Source organism: Nomascus leucogenys, chromosome 12, assembly GCF_006542625.1.
Source record: "Nomascus leucogenys isolate Asia chromosome 12, Asia_NLE_v1, whole genome shotgun sequence".
Lineage (NCBI taxonomy): Eukaryota > Metazoa > Chordata > Mammalia > Primates > Hylobatidae > Nomascus > Nomascus leucogenys.
The window spans coordinates 53,724,705-53,744,837 of record NC_044392.1 but is presented as its reverse complement, the minus strand read 5'-3'; the positions used below and the strand labels follow the sequence as shown (position 1 = coordinate 53,744,837).

The 20,133-nt window shown below is 40.1% G+C and overlaps 1 protein-coding gene and 1 pseudogene across 10 annotated transcripts in view; one reads left to right on the top strand and one right to left on the bottom strand.

The window, feature by feature from the left end:
* The window catches only part of LOC100585076, a 1,278,821-nt pseudogene that overhangs the window by 1,102,342 nt on the left and 156,346 nt on the right, over positions 1-20,133 (top strand). The window lies entirely within an intron of this gene.
* Positions 1-20,133, bottom strand: part of CHD1L (chromodomain helicase DNA binding protein 1 like) — a 53,451-nt gene that overhangs the window by 12,691 nt on the left and 20,627 nt on the right. For 4 of the 9 annotated variants that reach the window (XM_030824721.1, XM_030824722.1, XM_030824725.1 and 1 more), the window contains 9 exons: positions 18,617-18,779; positions 17,132-17,287; positions 15,691-15,783; positions 14,311-14,407; positions 12,170-12,243; positions 10,894-11,004; positions 7,687-7,801; positions 6,908-7,058; positions 2,936-3,101 (listed from right to left, as the gene is read on the bottom strand). In XM_030824721.1, coding sequence (XP_030680581.1) covers positions 2,936-3,101; positions 6,908-7,058; positions 7,687-7,801; positions 10,894-11,004; positions 12,170-12,243; positions 14,311-14,407; positions 15,691-15,783; positions 17,132-17,287; positions 18,617-18,779 — 1,126 coding nt within the window. The remainder of the gene's footprint in view (positions 1-2,935; positions 3,102-6,907; positions 7,059-7,686; positions 7,802-10,893; positions 11,005-12,169; positions 12,244-14,310; positions 14,408-15,690; positions 15,784-17,131; positions 17,288-18,616; positions 18,780-20,133) is intronic. The other 5 variants (XM_030824723.1, XM_030824726.1, XM_030824727.1 and 2 more) reach the window with 2 other exon arrangements.

Genomic DNA, 20,133 nt, shown 5'->3' with positions numbered 1-20,133 from the left:
AACTCTGGCATTTAAGATAAAGCAACCCTGTTTTTTTATTTAATTCTGATTGGGGCCACGTTAATTACCAGTCTTTCCTATCCACTTATATTCTTTGTAATCATACTCCCTATCTTCACTCTGCCATCACAAGCCTAGACCCGCATCTCTATCCTACCAGGAGAATCATTTACCACAGAGCGGACCTATATCCATTCATCAAAGAGAAAATTCCAAAGTGTAATACAAATGGGGATTTTTTCTGGCAGTTGGACTGTCTAAAAAAAGTAAAATTATTTTAGGCAGTTGGATTGACTGAGAAATATAATTATCTTTCTGGAAAAGAGTGTGACTTTATTTTGTTCTAGTAAATGTTAGGAAAATAAGCTGAAATTATCTAGATCAGTACAAAACTGAGTGTAAGTGTTGCAATCTAATATAATCAATTATAACTTAAAAATATGATCACATGCATCTATTTCTTCTCTCACTTGAAACCACAAAGTGACAGTTAAAGGAATTTTAAAAAAGATCTATGAGGCAATGGTGGATGAAAAAGTTCAAGAACCTTTTGGAAAATGCAAAGTGGCTGGAGGGATAATGACAGATTAAGTAGAGCCATGGAAACAAAACACAGGTGCTTAGCCAAGGGCTCATTAGGAGTCTAGAGACCCTCTCAATGCCCCAAGAGCTTAGGACTTACAAGTACAGAGTACTGCAAAGGGGGGAACTGAGAGAAGATCTGCACCCCAAAGAGCAGGAGTGCCATGAACCCTTGACTCACCCCGCCTTTTCAGTTTCAGCAACCGGGTGAACTCCATTCTCACCTCTCCCGGGGAAAATACTAGAGGATTGGTCTCTGGAGAAAATGGGTTGCCCAGTGAAAAGACGTCAAATATGGATCAGGGAAGGTGCCCTCCATGTAAAAGCTGACTCACCAACCAGTAATAAGGCCCCAGGGCCCATGCCAGAGCTGCCATCAGCTTTGCGGCACTTCATCAGCACATGTGATCAGACAGCCAGGGAATACCAGACGGCTGGGGAAACTATCGATAAGAACAAGAGGTCCCCAAACAAATTTTCTTTTTTAGAAAAAGAGGTACCATGGTGACTATAGCTAATGATGACATATTGTATTCCTGAGAAATACTAGGAGGGTGGATGTTAAGTGTTCTCACCACAAATATATAACCATATGAAGTGATGTATGTTCATTAGCTAGATTTAATGATTCCACAATGTGTATGTGCTTCAAGAAATCATGTTGTACATGATAAATACAATTTTATCTGCCAATTTCAATAAATAAATATATATATATTTTTTTTAAAAGAAAGAGAAGTAAAAGTCAATGCAATGGGAAGAGAAATACTTTTTAAAAAGATATAATAAATATTCTCCCTGGAATACATATTAAAAGGCCATAATAAATGTCCCCAGAGAAGACAGTATGTCCTTGAAATGAGAACAGAGTACAATTAAAACAATAAGCAGAGAACAAGAAAGAGTTCTTGAAGAATACAAACAAGATATTTTTATAAAGAATTTTAAAGATAAAACATAAGAAAAGTCAAAAAGCAGTTTCCTGTAAAACAATGCCAGCTGCCCAAATTCCAACTTTTCCACCTATCCCACAAAAACTATACAGATCAACAAGGACAACAAAACCACCCCAATCCATGCCTACTACATTAGGAGTCAGAAAATACTACACACTTCAACTTATGGAAGGTAAGAGAAATGAACCCCCAAAACCAGCTGAGCCAGCTCCAAAGCCCACACTAGAGTAGACAGTCAGGCAGAGACGATGTAGTGGAGAGGGCAGGGGGGTTCCAGAAAGGTCAGACAGATAAAATTTACCCACAAAAGAGGGTCACATTCCAAGTGGGAAGATAATGAGGATAGGTCTGAGTGGATCAGAGCAGTGGCTACTAAGGAACTGAACGGAAGGGAAGGTATGAAAATACGTGCAGCCAGGAATTAGGGAAGGCATTGCTTCTGGCAGGGAGAGAGAGAGACAACTTAGAAGTGGGGAGACATCCTTTGACAAGTTTGTGGCACAGAGAGAAAGCGAGTGATGGAAATTCACGGTCCTGTAGAAACAAAAGAGAACTGCAAAACCAGAAATCATGCCACTACCACTACCCAAAATAAAAAGGAGCTACCATCTAGTAAAGAAACAGCACTATTCTGTATTATTGAAAGAAAGTACTGGTGAATTAAGAAGCCTAGTAAGACTCCCAAACCTCTCACCCCAGTCCATATTGAATCTCTGCTGCAGCTGGTACAGAAAAATAGGTCATTTCAAAATAACTACAAGATGCCAGGGAATACCTTTACAAAGCTACCATGTGAAAAATTACTTCAAATTGGAAATTTAAATGCTCAGAATAGAAAAGAACAAAATGACAAATGCCGACCAAATTCAGAAAAGAAAATTAAGAGAAAGACAAAACCATCTCCTACATCTCATGGCTTATTATGGAAATTAAATGGAAAAAGCACATGACAAAGTCCGCACTGTTGATGAACACAAAGTAAATGCTCAATGTTAGCTGCAATTTAAAAAACAAGTAATTCTACTGTTTAGAAGAGGAATCACTATGTGCAAAGCATCATACCAAGGATGGTAGGCTTTACTAATAAACAAAGAAGAAGATGCTTGCAACCAAGGGAGAAAAGGTACAAATTCAAAGCCTTAGGATTGATACTATCATAAACATTTATACTATGATTTTGGTTCACAGTTCAGCTACAAGGGAAGAGCCACACAAATTTCCAGTTAGTTTGGGTAAAGTTCTTTTATCGAGCAAGTCTTAAACAGTGTGCCCAAGATGACAATAGGGTAAGGTAGGAAAACGATGTCCCAGAGAGCAGCATCCAAAACTTTCCATGGGAACGTGAGCTCTAGCTTGGGGTGGTTGTGCCATTTGCTCTGCTCTAACCTCCAACTTACTTCCTTCCTCTTGCTCTCTGTTCCCTCCTTCTGCTGCAGGCAAGGCATCAGAGACCCACTGGCCATCTTTTGTTTCTCCCAGGATGGACTCCAGGTCTATTTCATCCATGGTGCTCCCCTCAGAGGCCAGCAGTTTATCCAAACCGAATTTGAGTATCTCACTCAACTTGAATAGAGGAAACAAAAAAGTCCAGCAAGTTCTCATGAAAAGAAACATTAGGATATCAGTGATTGGCTAAGTGGATTAACGACACCAGGCACAGTCCTTCTCCAATGAACAGGCAGCCTTTCTGCTCTCCCATCATAGATACTAACAGCCAGGGCCATTTAATAGTTGGATGATGGGTAAGCAGAGAGGTGATAAATGATTATCAGAGGTATTGACTTTGACAATTCTGCATAAAAACAACAAAAAAAAGTATAAACCTCCAATTTTTTTTGAAGAATAACAGTAATTTCCTGCATTTTCTACAGCACCTCTCACTGACTTTTTCATAAGCATTCCCAGCAGCCACTTGAGATCAGAGACCCTGTTAGCTACTTTCCAACCTCTCCACTGCCAGACTCCTTAGAAAGGGAAGGCTACACTGGGAACTTTACCTCTATCATGAACTGACTCCTTTTCTTTGGCAATTTGTTTTCCTAACACAGTGGTTTATCGAAACCACCTTGGCAAAGATCAGTAACAACTTCTGACCACCAGACCCGAAGGCCTTTTCTCAGTTTGAATTTTTCTGGATGTTCCTCTGGCATTGTACTATCCTGCTTCTCTTCTCTCGTCCCTCTCTGGAGTACTCTCAGCCTATTCCCTATGGCTGTAGGAACCATGCAGAAAGCATAGATAATTTTTCCTGGCTTTCACTTGCTACTTCCAACTTTGCACCTCCCTAAGCACTAATTCTGAGATCCTGACCCAAGGTGGATTCAAACCTTGGGCCCTTGTTCTCATCTTGCCCTTTTAGACTGGGTTAATTATCTCTAGATCGTCTATTTTGTGAGTAACTTGGAAACATTAAGGTATTCTGTAATAGCTTGAAAAAACAATAGACAGCTCACTTAAGCATGAATGTACCTAGATATATTATATTTACCCTCCATACACATAACCAGGATGACTGGCTTTGGCAGCTGGTACCAAGAATAGCAGGAAGCCAACTATTTATGATAAGAATTAGTCCATACTGGGACCCTCCCTTCCACCCCCTTGTACTTATACTCGCCTCCTGGCTCTCCCTTGTTATTGCTCACTTGCAATGTGTCTTAGTCATTAAGAAAATTACATATGTTTTTATGAGAAGCTGTATATTACAGTAATTAAGGGCATGTGCTCGGAGGTTAGAGAGTGCTTGGATTGGAATCCTAAATCTGAATAACCTTGGGCAAATTACTTAAGATGGGGATAAAGATAGTGTCTATGTCATCCTGCTGTTATTCTTATTTACTGAAACTGGAAAAGAGCACCTCAGACAACACTCAGCACACAGTATCCAATAAGTGTTCACTACACCTGCATCTGCCGGCCTGTTTCTATTGTGTCCTCCCTGCAGGATAAAAAACCTGTTTCCTTCTTTCAGGACTTCAGAACTCCGTACCTACTGCTTAGATTTACCAAATCAGAACCACATCTTTTACTTTTGGTTTTTTGGTATTTAAAAAAAAAAAAAAATCCGCCAGGCGCAGTGGCTCATGCCTGTAATCCCAGCACTTTAGGAGGCCGAGGCAGACGGATCACGAGGTCAGGAGATCAAGACCATTCTGGCCAACATGGTGAAACCCCGTCTCTACTAAAAATGCAAAAATTAGCTAGGCGTGGTGGTGCACGCCTGTAGTGCCAGCTACTCAGGAGGCTGAGGCAGGAGAATTGCTTGAACCTGGGAGGCAGAGGTTGCAGTGAGCTGAGATCACGCCACTGCACTCCAGCCTGGCAACAGAGCGAGACTCCGTCTCAAAAAAACAACAAACAAACAAACAAAAAACAAAAACAAACAAAAATCCCCTGCTTTCTTTTTAGACAAGGGCTTTGGGTTATCACCTTTGCTTTTGGCAACCACAAATAACTCATAGCGTCTGGATGGGGAAGAGATAAATCAGACATTAGAGTCAGAAAGTAACTTTCCGATAACCATGAGCTGGGCAAGAAGTCCAACAGAGTCGCTCTCAGCCAGCAGTCCATGTTCCCACTAGTTTGTGGCCCCATGGGGTGGAGGTATGTCTACACCTTTCACAGTGACGTGTCCAGCAGCCCACATCACAAGATACCCCTCACTGGACCCCTGGAGCTCCCTCCACTGGGAGAGTGCAAACAACCTATGACATCCTTCCTCCTCTAACAAGAGAATGCGGGCCTTCTAAGGCTCTGTCATTTACCCCTTCACCATGCCCAGCAGTGACCTTCTCTCTCTTAAGGTTCTATGGATAATTTTTCTGCGGAAAACTGCATTTAAGGGTATCTACAGCATACCTCTACCTCTCTCTCAAGCTTTCATCTCACATTTGTAATTGTCTCTTAGACAGTGTAAAAATAAAACTTACAGCCTGCCGTACCACCATTATGGTTAATTAAGCATGCATGTGACACAGTCAGCAACACAAGGAAAGTCAGAAAAAGAAAAAAGCCACACTTACCCCCTAAGATAAACAAAGAACAAACAAATAAAACCCAGTGTTACTCTTTCTAGTTCTAGTCCCAAAATTAATAAAACCTTGAGCCTTTCCTGTAATTACTAACTCCCTAACAAAAACAACAGGATCCCTGTCTTTTGCAACACTGATATGTAAAGATATGCACTGGCCTTTGCAGATACGGTAACCATGTGAGAAAACTGCTGTTTTTAAACCCATGCTCAGACTAATTACAAACTTAGTAACTCTGCTTCTAATATTGTGTCACTTTTTCTCTCTTAAACACTTATGTTTTTTGATAGACTAGTCCTTTCCAATCCTAGTGTATCTTGCAAACTTTTACAAATAAAATTCTTTCCTTTTGTCTGAGTCTACCTCTAACAATAGTTTATGTTTATACTGTATTTTTACTGTACACTCTGACTAATGCCTAAATTATCTTTATCTTCCTAAAACTCTGCCCTACCTCTTATTTTCCTTTCTTCTCTCCTCATCATAGGGGCCCAAAACCTCACAGCCATCTTTGAATTTTCTATCTCCCTACTGTTGAGACCCAACTCTAAACAGTAGCCAACTCCTGTCCTTCCTTCTTTTGCAATGTTTCTCACACCAGACTCTCCCGCTGATGCTGCCCTTGACAGACGTTTATTACTCCCTTCATACCTGCATCTTTCTAGTATCCTAGGAGTTGGTCTCTTTGCATCCAGCCCCTCATCCTTAGGGCAAAAACAAAGGATCCAGGAAATATTATGAGTTCTAATTTTAACCCAAGGGCTGCTACAGAGTAACTCTAAGTCCTCTTCCAAAAGAGATCTCTAAAATCTTCCAATCCATTGTCTGTCTCCCATCCAGTACTCCCTTCTCTAAATAAATTACCTCTAGTTCTTTCACCCATTTTTCCTATGGCACAATTTTGAATTCCTGATCTCATTTGTCCTCTTCTGAGTATGAAGTAATGTAAGTCACTGATCAAAGGGTCTGGGATTAAGGTGGAAGTACAGAATTAATTGTTATTGACTATGCTGAGTTCTTTATTTTAACTAATTCTCTTAACAGCTCTCTGAGGTAACCTGTGGTGTCTTTATTTTTAGAAATGCAAAAAGAGTAGATCTAAGAGGTTAAGAAAGCTGCTCAAACCCAAACAGCCAAGAAGTGATGAGGCTTGGATCTGAATCCTTAGTTCCTAGAGACCCTGCACACAGCCAGCACTGTGGCAGGTGTGAGGGAGGCCAAGGAACAAATGTGTAGCTGGGGAGAATGGCTGGTGAGTGCTGGTTCTTTTCATTTACATTCTCCTCCACAAAGGGTATTGGCATATTCCAAAGTGAAGAACAATATATCATATCATACCTGGAGGTCAGCATCGGCAGCAGGTTTCTGGGCTCCCAGAGTAAAATGGCCTCCTATGATCATGTTGGTGAGCTGCAGTTTGGAGGCTGCTTTCCTATAGACTATTTCTTCCACAGTGTCTCGACCAATCAGCCGAATAACTTTAACAGACCTGGACATAAGTCAAACAAGGGTAGTGTGCTATAAGGGTGTGCAAAACTGGGCAAAAGTATGCAAGGTAAATACATCTAAAAGCAAACAAAACCAAATACCATATTCAGGGTACAATGAAAGGGAGATTGGTTCATTTGGTCCTGAACACTTGTTAGAGAGAACTCGCCTGAAATTCTCTCTGAACCATTCCAGAGAGTCAAGGAAAGAATGATGGGGTAACCATGACTGGGATTCCTTATCTGTGGCCAAGGAAAATCTCTGGAAGATCAAATTATCCTCACATCAAAAGGCAACATCTATCCTTTTTTTTTTAGCTTAGCTCCATAGCCCCATAACCCCATTTTTTAACTGAGTTAGACCCTAACTCAAGAAGGATGAGTTAAATGACTTCTAAAGTTTCCTTCTAATCTTTTCACAGTTTGATTTCACTCTTTCTAATAAAGTCAGTCCGGACTGATAATGTGACCCATCCAATACTACCCTAGGAGTCAATAGCACAGATGGGCTAAAACCTGGTGGTCTCTCAGTTCCCAGTGTGGGACTGTCACCAGGACTATATTCTTCACCTTTCTCACAACCCAGAACAGCTGCTGGGCAAGCCAAGGAAGCAGAAAAAAATCACTTACTTGTTTTGGCCAATTCGATGAGCCCTGGCAGCTGCTTGCAAGTCATTCTGAGGATTAAAGTCACTGTCAACAAAAATCACAGTATCTGCTGCTGTTAAGTTCATGCCAACTCCACCTGAAAACAATGCAAAAAGGAACGTAATCAGCAGCACACAGACAAGGAGCTAGAAAATAAGCACAAGGCTAGAGTGGGTCAGACTGATAAACTGAAACCAGTCAAAACAATTGGCTTCATCCTTCAAATGGACCCACACCCCCAACTCCAAAGCCTTGTTCTAGTGGTGAGAAGTGCTACCTGACCTCTTATTGCCTGACAGGAAAATGTTTATTACTGAATGGAACAGAATGAGCAGAGCAGGGGCAAGTGGCCGAAGTGGATACTTAAGTCAGTGCCATGGAGCCACTTTATCTCTTCTGCTTAAAAACCTTGATTAGATTTTGATTAGAGTAGTCTGAGGAAAAGGACACATATTCTTTCAGAAAACAGATCTAAATATGAGAGGTTTGCAGTGTGCACTGTGAAGAGAAGAGCACTGAATGTTGCTTGCAAGTTACAACTAGGTAGCAAGATCTCTGATAAAAAGTTAATGAGAAGAGGGGATGATATTATACTCATGAGCAGAGTGGGAAACCTCCTCCCTCTGATTAGAGAAAGCTCCAGTGAGTCTTTTTTGTACTTGTTTCCACATTAATCAAAGAGAAAGTAACAAAACCAACGGCAAGACAAGAATACTCTGTCATTTACTCTGAGTGTTCTTCCTTGCTGGTCTTTCTTCAGTGCTGCAGGAAGAGAGCTGAGGAGATACCTTGAGTTACAGGAATTAATTAACAGAACCATGAAGGTAAATTGCAGCGTTCTCTTTGATTAATGTGAAAACAAGTACAAAACGGACTCCCTCTTGCCAGGGTCGTTAGAGCTGGTTGCTGAAACAAGCAAGCCTGAAAGGGCTTGTTCCATGAACCTGAATTAAGGACTAACTTTTAAGAAGGACTACTGACCATAAGCTGGATCTCCAGACAAATCAGGCAGGAATATTCTAATTAAAGTCTTCATATCAAGTTGAAGTTGGAACAAGGAAGTAATCATGACTGATTACTGACAGATGCTAAATTATACCTAATAATAATGATAATGACACTTATGCTGTGCTTACTACTTGCCAGGCATTATTCTAAGCACTCTCTCTGTATTAACTCCTTTTAACCCTCACAACAACACTGTCGGGAAGTTGAGTAGTTGCTACGATTTTCCCCACTTTATAGATGTTGAAAAGGAGGGTAAGGGACTTCTCTGAAGTTGCAAGGCTAGAAGGTGAAAGAGCCAGGATTCATTCCCTTGCAGTGTGGGTCCAGAGCCCGTGCTTTTATCCACTATACTATAATACTTTTCAGGCACTTATTTCATTTTAAAATGTGTTCCATAAAATTACCTTCTTGAATTCATATTGTCTAAGTGCAGCTCTTCTTCACTGAGGGGTGAGATTTTTATAAATAAGCTACACCCACATCCATGAATAGGAACATATTCATGAGCTATCACTGCCATCTGGTGGCAACATGACTCAATCACAGAAATATTTGAAAGTTGGAAGGAAACCTGTTAAATAAATGAAAATACTGCAAAACTACAGCAAAACTGTGACAGCAAACACAACAGTCAGTGTTTGGAAAAGACTAATGTCCAGGACTGCTTCAGCTCCCAGAAGATCTACTCTGAGTCCTCCAAGGAGATTAACTGAAAAGCTGAGATCTCTTTTTTCCTAATTTTAGACATTTCAAACATAATGCTGCTCTCTGAATATGAAGATGATGAAATCATTAAAGCATAAATAAAACTGTTTTCCCGGCAGTGATGATGCACTACCTGATTGTTTCAGTTTCTCCTGAGACTAACCCCGAGGCACCTGATCACATGAGAAAATGGCTGAGATTCTACATGCAGTCTATGATCTTGGAAGAGTGAGGCCAAATGAATCTTATGTTATTAATTTTATTAGGGAGATAAAACAAACACATGTGAAATAATCTCCTTATAATCAAAAATTATATCTAACACTTCTTTCATATACCCTTATAGTAGTAGGCATTTATAAAGCTTTCTAAATAAGACAACTCTCTTTTTAGAAAAATGTCAATCTGTCTTTAATAGGGGACACACATCCCTTTCACTTTCATGTTCCTGCATGTACTCCATCAAGATTTATGTCTACAAAAATAAGATAATGAAACTAGGATCCTATGAGTTGAAAACTAAGGTCAGCTTGCTCCAGGACCTGAGAAAAATTTCTTATTTTATTTTTGAGACAGTCTGTCACCCAGGCTGGAGTGCAGTGGTGCAATCTTAGCTCACTGCAACCTCTGCCTCCTGGATTCCAGTGATTCTCCTGCCTCAGCCTCCCTAGTAGTTGGCATTACAGGCACGCACCACTACATCCAGCTAAGTTTTGTATTTTTTTAAGTAGAGACGGGGTTTCACCATGTTGGCCAGGCTGGTCTCAAACTCCTGACCTCCAGTGATCCACCCACCTCAGCCTCCCAAAGTGCTGGGATTACAGGCATGGGCCACCGTGCTGGCCTTTTTTTTTTTTTTCAGACACCACAATGACTTAGAGAATCATTTCATCTCCAAGAGCTGATTTCAAATTATGTAACAGTAAATGAAAGCACTCTGTAACTGGTAAAGCATTACAAATGTCATAATACTCATGATTTAAGTCATATATGGACGATGTCGTAAATAATTCTAAAAAGTTGGTAGTTTCAACATAATCACATTTTTTAAACAACTAGATTTTTGTTAAGCTTTTCAACACTATTCCAGAAATACTTATAGAGGAAGGACAACTGGTAGACAAGCTGTCATTTCCCAAATTCACAGTTGGGAAGAAGAGCTACTTCCACTGACTGTAAATGAAACATTCCACAAAATTACATAAACCCTTCAGGACATTCCCAGATCAATGGTCAAAGCAGATTAGAATTACTTTCCAATAACCCCAGGTTTTAGCCTTACTTCTTTGGTGAGATGAAAGTTTGGACAGGCTGGATAGAAAAGAGCACCATGCTTGAAGTCCAGTACCTTGTTTTACATTCAGTAATAACCTCACCTTTGAGAGAATTAAGGAAAAAAGTGTACTAACCGTTGGGATGTAATAGTACTCTATTATCCCTCATTTGTCTGTTTCCATCAATGCCTTTGCAGCCTACCTGCCCTAGTACTCAGGAGAAAAACGAAAATGGGCTGCTGTCCAAAGTTCTTAATGGCCAAGTGTCTCTCTTCTCCTCTCACAGAACCATCCACACGCTCATAGCTGTAGCCTTTACAGAGAGGAAGAAAAACAGAAATCTTAACCCTTTTCAAGTAGTCTTTGGGCAATAAAAAATTAAGCCCAAAACCAAGGCCAATTTTGTCCCTTTCCATATACAGGCACAGCCCTACTTTAAGCAAATCCCAAAGGGAAAAATGTAAATTAACAGGGACAATTATCATTTTACAAAAGAACTCACCATAACATACTCCTCTGGATTTTTTAAATATATGCAGTTGAAGTCTTTGGCACTTATGAAGTCAATACTCAGTTTTGACTATTCTCGAGCAACCCTGAGCATCTACCCTGTGTGATAGTTTCAATTTTGCTGAGATGTAATTCTTATGTAAACAGAAGACAAGTGCTTGGAGGGAGGTGAGTGAGCCCCTTCTAACGGTCCAGCAACCTGCCTTTCAATGAGGCTTTAGAGTTTGCCACCTGTCTCCATGCATCCGTGTGGGGAAGGGGAGCTACAAGATCAGGCTGTTTGTGCATCTGGGGACCCCTCAATGGCCAGTGGCATGTGCCAACGGCATTTCTGCAAGTGTCCACCGGACCACGTATACTGCGGAACTCAGACACCCGGTCTGAACTACTTTTTTAAATTGTAAGATCGGGAGCTGCTCAACACTGGGCTCAAGATCAACTCATGTTACAGCCTTTTCTCATCATCTCACACAAATCTTATTACATACTAAACAGACTTCCCAGGTAATAACCTACATTCTTTATTGCCTATGTAGAAAAAGTTGCTCTTACTTTTCCCCTGGCTTATTTGGTATCTCTGTAATTTCAATATTCACCTTTTCACTGATCATGAATAAGTGCTCAACTGTTGAAGTGAATGTTACAAGACACTAAAAGCTCTAGTCACCGAAACTTTATCATACATTTTCAAAAACATTTCCACAACATTTGCTCCACGGCCCATAATTTTAAATCATGTAACTGATGGGAACGTGGGTGTTTATTTCTGCCCATGTGCCTCTCCTCTGCTGTCCATCCTTGCCTTCACACATCACTCTCCTCTCGCCTTTTGATTTTTTGTTTCTGAATAATGTTCTCACCCTGCTTTCCTTTGTAATATTCTCATATCCCATATTATTCTTCATGGACCTATCTAGACTGTTAAGTCTAACAGAGCCTTAGGTAATGTAGTGGCCAAAAGGTGTCACCTCTGTAATCCATATAGTCTTGGAGAATATCCAACATCTGGGTCATTTGGGAGAAAAGTAAAACCCGATGGCCCCTGGCAAGAGAAAGAAAAGGAAACACTGCCAAGTCTAGTGGTATTTAAGGTCAATTTCCCTCAGGCAAAATTTACCAAACAATACAAGTTTATAAATAAATACCAAAGTAGAAATATAAATGTCATATGATTTATAGACTGCCTCAGAAACTCCAAATGCTTTCTGTGAGAATACACCTCCACAGGTAGCTGTATCCCTCAGAGCAGTCATCCTCAAACTAGAGTGGAGATTATTCCCAGGGGACATGTCAATGCAACAGGGGATATAAGCCCTGGAATAAACAAGGTGCCTCTTTCTGGAATGTCAATTTGCTCAATGGAAAGAAATATAAGCTTTCATTTTAGTGGCAAAATAAATACAGATATGTCAAGAATAAAATGCAAAATTCAAATACGCACACACACACACAAAAAAGAAAAGAAAAACTGGAGACTCTGAAGAAAGCCTGTGGTCAGTCATCTACAACTATTCCCTGTTTGGGGGTGTAAAGTCACTATCCTCTCAATCTACAGCTATATGGGTTGAAAAGTCTGAGGAGCATTACTTTAGAGAAGCAAGGGGTAAGTGATGTCTCATCTTCCATAACACATGAGAAAATTTTTGTATAGTGAGAGGAGGGAAGAAAGGAGGAGGCAAAATGATGGAGTAAGTCAAGAACAAAGTCAAGCCTAGAGTCCCTTGTTACTGGCTGTTATTTTAAATTTGCATAAACAAAGAAGCACAGCACTGTCAAAACAATATTCTCATTATAAAAACTTATTTAATCTAAGCTTGCAACAAGTGTAAGAGGAACAATTATGGGGAACTCTTTCAAGATTCAAGCCCCAAATGGGTAGAGAAAGCAATGAACTTGAAAACCTCAATTCTAATCTCATTTCTGCCATTTGTTGGCTGTGTGACCTTGGGCAAGTCATATAACCTTTCTGGGTCTGTGAAATAAAAAACTGGCCAGAAGGCATTTATAGGTCCTTCTCCAACTCTAACATACTTATGGCAGATATATGAGAACCAATGAAATACAGTAAGATATGAAATTATTTAACTTGCACATTCCTAAAGTTGAGCAATTTTGCCAAATCTGAAGTTTTAGATTAGTTCAGGCCATACCTAAGACAGTCATTCCAAAGGGATAATTTTGAAACCCATGGGAATCTGGGCTTTTCCTAGACTCCTCTAGAAAGAGAGAACTCTGGTGACTAGGAGGATTAGGTATAAGCTGAACACATGGCTATTGAACACTAACTGAACCTGGTCTTTTTTTTTTTTTTTTTTTTGAGATGGAGCCTCGCTCTGTCACCAGGCTAGAGTGCAGTGGCATGATCTCGGCTCACTGCAACCTCTGCCTCCTGGGTTCCAGTGATTCTCCTGCCTCAGTCTCCCGAGTAGCTGGGACTACAGGCGCCCACCACCACACCCGGCTAATTGTTGAATTTTTAGTCGAGACAGGGTTTCACCATATTGGCCAAGATGGTCTCGATCTCTTGACTTCATGATCCGCCCACCTCAGCCTCCCAAAGTGCTGGGATTACAGGCATGAGCCACAGCGCCTGGCTCTGAACATCGTCTTCTAATGCACAACTCATGTCCCTGAGAAAGAGTCCTTCAAGTTCCCCTTGAGTTTAAATCAAACCCCACAGGTTAACAAAAATGAATGTTTACTGAGCCTCCATTATGTGTCAATTCAATGCCAAGTTACTAGCAGGCAACTATAAAAGAAATGCTCAGTGTTGCCTCTGTCCTTGTGGAGCCAAACAATATATAGTTGGAGTGATATGGTAAACATACACCAGTTAACCAGACAGCAGATTAAGGCAGCACATTGCCAAGTGCTGGATTAGGATCATAAGTGCTGTAGAAATTCAGGAAAGGAAAGAATGATTGTGGAAGGGGTGGGGTGGGATGGGATAGAATGGGGTGGGAGTGTAGTCACAGAGAAGGCAGAACCTGAATCAGTGTTAAGAAAAAAAAAGAAAACTGGAACTGGCCTGAACAACTCACTGAGTTCCTCAATAGTCAGGTCTTAACAGTCATTAGCTCAGAGCAGCAAATGTGAACCTGCCACCTACCCAGAATACAGGAATGCTAGTAGCTTATCCAGCAGGTGAAGCTTCCCACTAGCCTCAATCAGGTGGTCTCCAACTTCAAAAGGCTCCGGTTCCACACCTAGAAAAGAAAGAACCCACTCCCAGTAATGTGCCCTCAGTAAGGGCAGAAGCCAATAGCTCGGCTACAAGAAGAAAAGCCAAAAGCTCCTCATATAAGTAGTTGTTTGCATGATGATCTCAGTCCTGCTTAATACCAATTACAGAGCCTGGCACATCCAACAAGCCTAATAAACATCTATCTAAGGAATAAAACCACTTTTCAGGAAACTGAGGCAGAAGAAGATGCTAAAGGTCAAGGAGACCCAAAACTGAAATCTTGAGACTCACTCTATAAAATAAGTCAAAATGACAGTCAGAATAACCTGGAGGACTTCTTTCAAAACCTATGTGTTCCCAACACCCCCTCCTCTTAAAAAAGTTCTCATATGCACCTACTTGAGATTTTGTGCAATCTTTAAACAGTTCGTAGCACTACTTGGCAGAGATTCCCTTGAAATGACTGCAGCAAGCCCTCTGTACTGATCCTATCTAGAGTCTCCATGGCCACAGCAGTGCTTGCTCCAAGGGTTACCAATCAGGGAATCAAAAAAGCCCCAGTCTGAAGAAAAACAAAAACACCACACACCAAAATTCCTAGGATGCAGCTAAAGCGGTGCCCAGGGGAAAATCTACAGAGGTCTGTATGATGAAGGGGAAGCAACAAAGGAGACTGAGAAGGAGCAGATGGAGAAGAGAAAGTATATCCCAGAAGCTGAGGGAGGAAAGTGCTTCAAGAAAGAGGTGATCAGCTGTGCCAAAGGCTTCTGAGAGGGTAACTGCAACGTGAACTAACAAATAACCATTGGTTGGGCAACAGGGAGATCATTAGTGAACCTGGAATAGCAGTGAGGAAAGGCTGACTGAGTCAATTCAAGACAATGGGAAATCTAATCATGAAGAAATGATTTTTAAAAACCCAGATTATCATGCATTCCACAAAACCACCGGTCTTGACTCTTCATGTCATGAAAGAAAAAAAAAGGGCAAAAAAAAAACCACTGAAGAAAGTTTCTAGATTATAGAAGAATAAAGAGACATGGCAAATGCAATGCAGGGTCTGCAGGATCTAGGACTGGATCGTGGATTTAACAAAAAAAGAAAAACATAGCCAGAAGGGATATTACCGGGACAGCTGAAGATATCTGAACATGAACAATATATGAGTTAACACCAATACAGAGAAATTGAGAATAAACAAAGTAGACAAAGTAAGTATATGCAATTATTTTGAAGAATTTTGATATGATTTGGCCACAGAAACACTACCAAAGAATAATGTGGGGGGAAAAGGCACTGTCTCACCATCAAACAAATATGGGTGATCCACACACTTTCGAAGCTGGGACAAAATGTTCTGTAGTTTAACTTTCTTTGCCATCTCATTTTCAAATGCATCTGAAATTAAAAAAAAAAAAGAGACAGAGACAGAGAGAAAGAGATGGCCTACTGAACAAAACAAAAACCAAAACCCTGAGTTTTTATAAGTAACCTTAATCATTTCAGTTATATCCTTTGAACCTATACTAACCTCCCAAATTTCACTGAATTGTATTGAGAATTAACAGCATGTTCACATAAAATTTTCTTAACCATTTTGTTTTAAGAAAGACCCTCAACTATAAACTGAACTCAGGAGTACTGTTACTCTTTTGCAAATTCTAAATTTTCTTTAACTGTCGTTGTGGAGTCAAGGGACAAAAAAGTGCAATTTGAGAAATTATTTCACTCCTATCTTTCCCTTGTCACTTCCAATTCCTCCCAGTGAATTTGATTCAACAAAAAAGTTTTGCACTCTCTTAAATACAGCAGTTCCCCCTTACCCATGGGGAATATGTTCCAAAACCCCCAGTGGATATCGGAAACCATGGATAGTACCAAACCCTGTATGTATTCTGTGTTTTTTCCCATACATACATACCTATGATAAAGTTTAATTTGGCACAGTAAAATATTAACGACTCATAATAAAATACAACAATTATAACAAAATACTATCCACAATGTCACAGACAGAAGATTTGTTCTTAGCAATCTCAGCATATAATTGTTTTTCATTTTTTTATTGAGAACTTTAACCTTTTTTGCTTAAAGGAAGCACTTCATGGCTTCTTTAGCATATCCAAAATGCAGGCATCACTACTCTTGTGCTTTGGGGCCATTTTTAAGTAAAATAAAAGTCAGTTGAACAAAAGCACTGTGATACCATGACTATTGGACTGATGACAGAACAGGCTACTAACGCTGACGGCGTGGATACACAGAACAAAAGGAGGATTCATGTCCTGGGTGGAACAGAGTGAGATTTCATCATGCTACTAACAACAGGGTTTGATTTAAAATTTATGAATTATTTTTGGAATCTTCATTTAACATTTTCAGACTGCAGTTCAGTGCAGAACTGAAACCCTGGAAAGCAGAACTGCGAATGAGGGTGGACTACCATATCTGACAGTGGGGGAGGATGAAAGACATGATTGGGACAACTGGAAGTGTTTGCTTAATTACAGGCACTAAGAAAAACTGAGTGAGGGGAGAAAAGGAAATTTCACAACTGCAACAACCAAGGCTGAGTTACCTTTAAGATGCTCGCCACAGTCCCACTGTAGCCGACCAGAATTATTCAGAATACAAAATTCCATCCCATATTATTGGGATCATACAAATGAGTGTGATTATAAAATATTTTACTACATGAAATCACATCCTCATTCAGTTTCTGAATGGACAAGTGCCCTCTGATTACCTAGGTCTTTCATCAAAATGGCCTTGTAGTATTTCTTCTGCAATGCTGACATGCCATGGTATATCACTACTTCTGTCTTCTTGGGAAGCTCTGTAGCTACCTCAGCTTTCACTCGCCTCAGCAGAAACGGCTGCAAGAGTTTGTGCAATTCACTTGCTACATAACAAAAAAAAAATACAAGAAGTGTGGGACAAAAGTAGAACCAAGGCAATGAACCCTAGAGAACTTAAAGAAATTTATTTTTGTTTCTCATTTCACGCTTATTTTGCATTCTTGGCCACTATAGTCATTTTTTACAGTATTTCTTCCTTCATTGGGATCATTTTTTTTCCGGAATCATGACTTGTTCTTAGCCCAAGAACGAGGAACACTCAAATAACTTCTTTTGTTTCCAGAATTTTTGCATTTAATCTCACTGATCAGCATAACAGCTTAGAAATTTCAAGTGAGGAATACTGTCCCCATTTTTATAGCTAAGTTAAGTGAGGCTCAGAAATTAGGCAACTTATCCAAAGTCACACAGCTGGATGTGAATGTGGCCAGCATTCAAATTTGGCTCTTTGACTTAAAAATCCCTTAATCTTTCCCCAGGTGTCTTGAATTTCAAAAATTATTCTAAATTAGAATTATACTACCTGTAGGATTGCCAGATGTGCAAATGGAAATACAGGTGCCCAGTTAAATTTGAATTTCAAATAAATAATGAACAACTTTTTAACACAAGTGTGTCCCATGTAATACAAGTGTGTCATGCATTTGACTAGAAGTCTTATATTTTGTCAGGTAACCCAAAACATGGGAGTAATCAGAGCAGGTTCGCCAGGTAATCTTCAGTCTATGGTCTGGAGATTTTTGCTGTGAGAAGCCCCCCCCAAACTCATACTTATCCAGCACATACAAACTCACTAGTTGGCATACCTCCCATCTGTTTTGAAAAATCATCCTAGGATAATATCACAGGGATAGATAGATAATCCTACAACACAGAGGGGCAAAGATACAGGGACAGAAGACTACAACTCTTGGCTGTATGAATGAGAAAGGGTTCCCATCCCAGAATTCTGGTTTTGGTGCAGCATTAAAAGAAATACCAGTGCTGTAGAATGCTGAACAGTAGTTTGGGACTACAGCACCCACATACTTTTCTCCCTCAGGAAGTGACTTATAAAGTTAACAAAGTCTTTATAGAAATTACAAGTTGGAAAAAAAAGTCTGCAAATCAGCAGGCACTTTCTATTTCTTCCAAAAATGAACTAAAGAAGCCCTACTGCAGAATCACATAGCAAACAATTAACAGAGTCATGAACAGCAGACAACTGGGAACAACATGTGTGACCTAACATCTCCCTAATATCAGTGGCTCTGTCTCCCTGGAAGGTGTCCTCTGGTCATCAATTCTCCTTCTTTTCTACCTATAACCATTATGCATGAGGATGGTTTCTGTGTCAAGGCTTTTTGGGGATGATTTGTAGGAAAGGAACTTGCCTGACTCAGACTCTTTCTCAATATCCTGGTAGCGCTGAATAAAGTCTCCCACCTCTTCCTTGGAAAAGAGATCAGGCTCCACAAAAGTGAGGAGGGAGTGGAGCTCTTGGAGGCTGTTCTGGATGGGAGTTCCGGTCAACAGGAGACTGAAGACTACTGAGAACTCAAATACATAAATAAATAAAATAAAAATTCCATAACACTGGAATGCAAGGCTGAGTTACTCATCACAACCTTTACCCACACAGAGAGAGGCATGATTTAATGGAAATACCGAGGGGACATGAAATCAGATGGCTCAGGTTCAAGCTGCAAACTAGCTGTTTGATGCAGGAAATAATACCTCTTCAGTTTCAACTATAAGAAGGGGATAATAACCCTGTGAAGAAAACACTGTTATATAAGGATGTAGTAACACTTTGTGAACTCCGAAGTATTGCATGAGGATTTAATATGGCTGTTATTATTCAATTCAGATGGGGATTCAAACTATGTGTTACTGCCTGTGTGGGGGAGTCTACTGAGGTATCTGAGACACAAAGCACATGCTCATGCAGTTTGAGAATCCAACGATACAGCATCGGGCCCCACCACTGCAAGCAATAAGCAAGATTTATAATAGGAGACTGTCCTTTTATGAAATTTAATGGTGCATCAGATGCAAGGTGTCAAGATTTCTGGATGTTTCTGGACATAGGACCACAGAGAATCTCAAATGGAAAAAAAATTTCCTTAAATTTTCAACAACAAAGAACACCAAGATGCAAGATGTCAAGATTTCTGGATGTTTCTGGACATAGGATCACAGAGAATCTCAAATGGAAAAAAAATGTCCTTAAATTTTGAACAACAGAGAAGAACACCAAGAATAAGAGAGACATGAAGTAGAAGGTTAGGAAAAAGACGAAAAGATATTAGGTCAAGCAAAAGATATTCTCTAAACTGACATTCACAAGAATTTCCACTAGCAGAATTAAATAATACGTCAAAATGGGGAAGCCATATCTTGACATCTTGTGTATGTATATCTTTTTTTTTTTTTTTTTTTTTGAGACAGGGTCTTGCTCTATCACCCAGGCTGGAGTACAGTGGCAGGATCTCAGCTCACTGTAACCTCCTCCTCCCAGTTCAAGTGATCTTCCCACTTCAGCCTCCCCAGTAGCTGGAGCTACAGGCACTCACCACCACATTCAGCTAATTTCTTAAATTTTTTTGTAGAGACAGGGTTTCACTATGTTGCCCAGGCTGCTCTTGAACTCCTGGGTTCAAGTGATCTTCCTGCCTCGGCCTCCCAAAGTGCTAGGATTACAGGTGTGAGCCACAGCACCCAGCCTGTTTTAAATGTCAAAACATAGTATGTAAACGTACATATACGTATGTGTATATATACACAATATTTTCATATTTAAAATAATATACATTTTGACTTTTTAAATAATATATATGCACATATACATTACTTTTTGGGTGTATACACACAGCAAAGATTATGGCAGCACATACACCATTAAACCATT